This window comes from Pipra filicauda, unplaced genomic scaffold, assembly GCF_003945595.2.
Source record: "Pipra filicauda isolate LSUMZ 115617 unplaced genomic scaffold, ASM394559v2 scaffold692_size275598_pilon, whole genome shotgun sequence".
Classification (NCBI taxonomy): Eukaryota; Metazoa; Chordata; class Aves; order Passeriformes; family Pipridae; genus Pipra; species Pipra filicauda.
In genome coordinates, this window is record NW_024104856.1 from 90642 (window position 1) to 96661 (window position 6020).

A 6020-nucleotide genomic window follows, 5' to 3' on the forward strand; every position below is an offset into this window, starting at 1 on the left:
GGCCGGAGCTGCGCGGCCGGGCCGGGCCGGGCCCGGCGGCCGTGGGGGCCATGGAGCAGCCGTGGGGCGGGTGGCTGCTGCCGCTCGGCCTCCTGCAGCTGCTGGGCGGCCCCGTCGGCGCCTGCCCCTGCCGGGACCCGCGGCTGTGCCGGCCCGTCACGGGCACCCGCAGCCCCGAGGTGCGCGGCCCAGGCGGTGCCGGAGCGGGGCGGGCTGGCCTGGGAGGCGCTGCTGGCGCAGGGATGGCCGAACCCGGCGGCTCCGCGTTCGCAGCGCGTTCGGCGCCCCGGGGCCGCTGCCGCCCTGAATCGCCCGCTCCTGAGCGAGCCGGTTCCACACAGTAGAGGGTCGATGTGCAGGGCAGTGCCCGGGCCGGGCTCGGTGTGGCAGCCGCTATCCCGCTGCCTGCGGGGCCCCCCTGGCAGCCCGGGCAGAGGGTGGGAGGCGTCCGTGCAAGCTGCTTCCCAGAGGCGCCAGGCAGCGACCTTTGTGAGGGGCACGTGGAAAATAATCGTCCTGCTGACAAGTGTTTGGGGCTAATGAGGGTGATTCTTACCCCTTTTCCAGGTCTTTGTGTTTGATGTGGGAAAGGAAGCATGGAAATTCTATGACTGGTCAAAAATTACAACTGTGGCAGCTTTTGGAAAGTACGATCCTGAGCTCGTGTGCTATGCCCACTCTAAAGGTTCCAGGATAGTACTGAAAGGTTGGTTACATTGGGAAAGTGTGGATATTTATGATGCATGAAAAAGAACATAATGTACATAGGGCTATAGTACCTTGACATTTCGCATTCAATTGTATGCGGAATATAAAAATCAGTAAGAGGATTAATTAATAAGGCTATAACTCACACAAGGCTATAATACCTTGACAGTTTGCATTTAATGCCTGCTAGTATGCAGGGCATTACAATCAGAAATGGTGTCTGCCATAGTAGTAATGAAACCATCCCAGTGACACCCAAATTAAAGTTCTCTAATAGGGGACATCACAGTTATGGAGGAAGAGGGAGGAAAGGAAAAGCCTGCAGAAAATAGTTATATGGCTCTGTGTTCTGGATGTTATATGAAGTACCCAAAAGGGTAAGGGAAGGGATTTTAAGTAATTTTTAGTATTTTGCACTTAAATCAATCCCTTTGTATTAGGAAGTGGTTGAGTTTTAAAACATGAGTACTCAGGAACTCTGTGCAGGTACAAACGCTGATTAAAAAGACAAAGTCCGTTACAGCTTACATGATATAAGCAACTTTTGGCTCTATTGAGGCAAACACAGAATCCAAGACCACAGTGTGGAAAGCAACAAAGGTTAAACATTAAAGTATTTTACTCTAAACAGTCCCTCTGGCTCAGTGGAAATCCAAAAGTAAATTGATTTCAAGAAAGGTAGTTTACAGTGGCTAAAAGAATATTAAGCAGAAGTAAGGAGGTTAAAATTATAGAAAAACATCCAAAAGGAAACCTATTTTAAACACCGCTGTCTCAAAGAAGTTTGGTAATCAATTCTGGGGTGGTTTCTCAAAATTACGCTTGGGGAAAAAGTTAACTCCTTTGTATTTTACCAGTATCAGTATGAGCATTTTTTGGTTTATGTTTATATTTGTTGGTTTAGTAAAGACAAGCCTTTCCTCCTTACTACTATTGTGGTGCAAATGCATGTTAACTCTTGAAGGCTTCTTGTCTAGGTGATGTAGCTCTTAAGGAAATTGTTGATCCTGCTAAAAGAGCAGCATGGATATCCCACCAGGTGGACCTTGCAAAAAACCAGTATATGGATGGAATTAACATTGATATAGAGCAAGAAGTTAACGAAACCTCCCCTGAGTATTATGCATTGACAGAGCTTGTTAAAGAAACTACAGATGCTTTTCACAGAGAAATACCAGGATCACAGGTAATAATAATGTACCTTTTACAAACATTCACTTTATGAAATGCAAGGGGTTTTGGCAATGCTGTTTAGCATATGAATACGAAAAGTTTATGCAAATCTAAATAGGATATTCTCATGAATGGTTCATTATGGATGTTAGCTGTGATATGGTCTTGTAAGAATCACCCTTTTTGACCTGTATGAATTTAAACAGAAGAGGGGCTTCGAGGATCCATAGATACAACATTACTGCCTTTTGTGAGCTGGCACTTAGTATGGCTTAACGAATTGTTGAAAGTAGGGCAAATACAGCCTTCTGGGGCAAAAGCTTAACAGTGTTTTGGTAAACCCGTCACTAAAGCTTTAAGGATTTGCATCATGCTTCATATTTTTGGTCAGATGGTTTTCATATTATATTTTAATTTCTTTGATGCTAGGGGCACTAGTGGGGCTAGTGTTTGCTTTGTCAGCTGAGCAGCCTCTCCTATAGTTCATTACCATCAAGGTGTATTAAACTGCTACATGTAGGAAATACTGTCTTGAAAAGTTACAGCTTTTTAAAAAGACGAAACGAGCACCTAAGGGCCATACACGATACTAACTTGTGCATTTTTCCTTCAGGTAACATTTGATGTGGCTTGGTCTCCAGCATGCATAGACAGAAGGTGCTACAACTACACTGGGATTGCAGATGCCTGTGACTTCTTATTTGTGATGTCATATGATGAACAGAGCCAGATCTGGACAGACTGCATTGCAAAAGCCAATGCCCCTTACCTGCAGACTTTACTTGGTGAGGACAAAATGTCTCCTCAGGAGTCAGAACATTTCCATTTGTTTACATCAATAGATAGAAAAGATTGACGTTTCTTTCTTTTTGTTTTTTGGTTGCATTGAAGCTTTCGAGTGTGCTCAAATATGTGGTGTCCTGGTGTGAAAATGATAGCTCTGCTCCTTATGACACTACAGGCAGACTTCTAGCAGTCGTGTGTTGTTACTTGTGATCAGTAGCTGTCAGGAGTGAAGAGCACTAGAATGGCAAATGGCAACCAGAGCAATAGTGTCTGCCTGGGCTTGCAAAGAACCGGAAACATTTCTTTGTCCTTGTGAGCTTCTGCTAAGGGCATATGGTTTTAACTGTGAGCAACTAGAGCAATTACTAGCATCTCAGTAGAGCAGACCTCTCTAAATAGAGTGTGCAGGTAGAGGTAAAGGAGAGCTTGCCCCAGCCTCTGTCTTGGGATCATGCAAGTCCTATATTGGCTCTGGCTGTAGATCAGTTGTAAGAATAAAAAGCATAGGAAAAGGGAGTAATGCATCCTAATTTTTATTTCCTTCAAATCTAGGCTATGAAGAGTACATTACTATGGGCATTGATCCTAAAAAGCTTGTGATGGGTGTCCCCTGGTATGGCTATGACTATGTCTGCCAAAACCTATCTACGGTAAGATGAAAGATTGTTCATTTGCAAACATACTGTTAATTTTTTCCTTGGAAAGATACAACTAGATTTTGGAAATCTTGTTTTTGGATTAGGAAATACTATGGTCTGATGGATAAGAGCATAAAGCTGGGATACAAGACAGAATCTTTTGCTTGGCTGATAACTGATGAGCAGTGTGTTAGCAGATAAGGCATTTTATCTCCTTGGACAACCTGAACCCCCCTATACCCAAGCAGTGTGTTTGACTAAGGAGCTATAAATGTTATCTGTATGAGAAGAGATGATGTCCAAAGGTCCTACAACACTTGTATGTGCCTTCTCAGCACCATCACTAAGCTCACTGTCTAAAGACAGGTGCAACAAACCATAGCAAACCTGTGACTGTTAAAGCATAGCAGTTTATGGAATCTCAGACAACATTATACTTATGAAAAATGTAAGAGTGGATTAAAAAGAGAAAAGATAACTGTATAAGCTGAATGATATCCATTCAATCCTGTATAACTACAGAGTAAACAAAATTTAACTTCTAGTTTACTTTTCTCTACATGTAGTGTATCTGCCAGAGTTGCTTGAAGATTAGGGATTTTTGAGACCCCAATGCCTTTTGTGAATTTTCTTGGCTGTACTGCTGTTTTGGAGTTCAATTATATCTATGTAACATGAAACTCATGCCTTCTGCTTTTTTTTTCAGGATCATGTGTGTTCTCTTTCCAAAGTACCTTTCCGTGGGGCTCCTTGCAGTGATGCTGCAGGTAGACAGGTCCCCTATGGAATTATCATGAAGCAGGTGAACAGTTCTCTTTCAGGGGTGCTGTGGGATGAGGTACAGAAGTCTCCATTTTATGAATACAAGGTAAGCATATCTTTCTAAGACACCATGTTGTGGAGAAAACACTCGTGAACCGTACTTCTTTGACTATAAAGTTTTCAGGATTAGATTCTTCCATTTATGTTTTCTACTTATTTTTTCCGGTGTAGTAAAGGATTGCTGGACTTCGTATCTTGAATTTCTAGTGTGAAAGAGGGGTGCAGTGCCTGAAGACTACAGGAGTAATAAAGATCTTCATTACTTTGTGTTTTCTTGAGATACTGTATCATGGCAAAAAAGGACATCTTGGCACTAAGAAATCCTATAGCTCTGTCCTTCACTGTTACAGTTACTTTCATGAGGTTATGAGTGCTTAAAACAGATTTTGAGATGATCTTTTATCTCAGTGCCTTGCATGCATGTTCTTTTCTGCATTTGCTTTCTACATAGTCACAGTGAATGAGTCCATAAATGATTGTGCTTACAAGAACACCACAGTGTATGCATTTTGTCTTGTTTCTTTAGACATGGTTTAAAGTTTCACGTGGTGTTGTAAGCAACAACCAGGTCAAAGCAACATAACTTGGACAAAATTTTATCACCTCCTCTAAAACTGTTTATTGCTAAAAAAACCCTCTCTAACTAAATTCACCTGTTATGTTAGATAGTGTATCTGAAATTTTACCTGTATCTAAAAAAATATTAAAATACAAATTAGCTAAGTCTTTTCATCTGACTAGAGTTAAATTGTGCCACTGTTTTATAACATAGATCCTACAAGTAAAACAACAGCCAAATATTTGGCTTAGAATTTTTAATTATCCTGTGTGAAAAATAATTGGTTAATCAGGAAAATATCACTATGTAAATCTACGTAGCTTGTATATCTCAGTTTTTAATTATACCTTTAACTGCATTCAACAGAAAATGTAATCAAAACCCAATGAACTTTAATGTATCATATTCATATAGATAAGTAGATACTGACACTAGTCCTTAATTGTTTTTCTAGGATTCTCTTGGTCACTTCCACCAAGTCTGGTATGATGACCCTCGCAGCATCTCTCTAAAAGCAGCCTATGTGAAGAATCGAGGTTTAAGGGGCATTGGCATGTGGAATGGAAATAGTCTTGACTATTCCAGGGAAGCTGTAGCAGAACAACAAACTGAAGCAATGTGGCAAGCTCTGACACCGTAAGAACTATCTGAACCCTTGATTTAGAATGATGAAAATTTGTAATTTTTCGTTTTGGCTTACACTATCAGAAATTTTGGCCTTATATAAATATACTATGGTTACAAAAACTTTGCAAACTAGACAGATTAATCTTGTTGTTTTATATGCAAAGCTGTATTTTCATTCTTCAAAAAGCTCCAATGTTGCTTTAACAGTGGGGTTTTTTTTAAGACTGCTCCTTTTTTTCATTTTTCACAATTACCATAAGTTGGTTAAAGCTTGAACCCAATGTGTATCTGGTAACAAGTAAGACCCATTGGTGAATTTACAGGGGCAGTCTCATAATGATCCTTTGCTAAAGCTGCCTGGTGCAGGCAAGTATTCATTCTGGAATCACATGGTGCAGTCTCAGCCTTCTGACTTCCCAACCCAGCCTATATTTCAGCTAAGTCACTCTAGAATCAGATGAAACAAAATACTGGAGAGACAGATTGTTGTTTACATCCAACTTGGTGAAGCCTGTGTTTGCATTTGGTTACTCTTCCAGAGATTAAAAGATTTTATAGACTGAAGAAATTATATAACATGAAATAGTTGCCATTAAGATTTTTATCAGACTTGTTATTAGAAACCCCAGTTTCACTGTTTATGTATCACGAAAATTCCTTTGTTTCAAAAGCCAAAAATCTTGGACTTTAGGAGGGAACATTAATAT

At 40.9% G+C, this 6020-nt stretch overlaps 1 protein-coding gene across 1 annotated transcript; it reads left to right on the forward strand.

Annotated features, from left to right (window-relative positions):
• The first annotated feature begins 12 nt into the window (after window positions 1-12).
• On the forward strand, window positions 13-5997 carry CTBS (chitobiase). Its single transcript, XM_027728090.2, has 7 exons — window positions 13-179; window positions 568-706; window positions 1686-1894; window positions 2495-2666; window positions 3220-3317; window positions 4012-4173; window positions 5141-5997. The coding sequence occupies exons 1-7, from the start codon at window positions 51-53 to the stop codon at window positions 5324-5326; spliced, it is 1095 nt and encodes a 364-aa protein (XP_027583891.1). The 5' UTR covers window positions 13-50; the 3' UTR covers window positions 5327-5997.
• Window positions 5998-6020: the final 23 nt, after the last annotated feature.

Excerpts from the sequence above, each read along its gene's own strand:
- CTBS (XM_027728090.2), top strand. The coding sequence starts at position 51 with ATGGAGCAGCCGTGGGGCGGGTGGCTGCTGCCGCTCGGCCTCCTGCAG. Across the intron at positions 180-567 it reads CGGGCACCCGCAGCCCCGAG|GTCTTTGTGTTTGATGTGGG; the intron begins GTGCGCGGCCCA and ends CCCCTTTTCCAG. Across the intron at positions 3,318-4,011 it reads TCTGCCAAAACCTATCTACG|GATCATGTGTGTTCTCTTTC; the intron begins GTAAGATGAAAG and ends TTTTTTTTTCAG.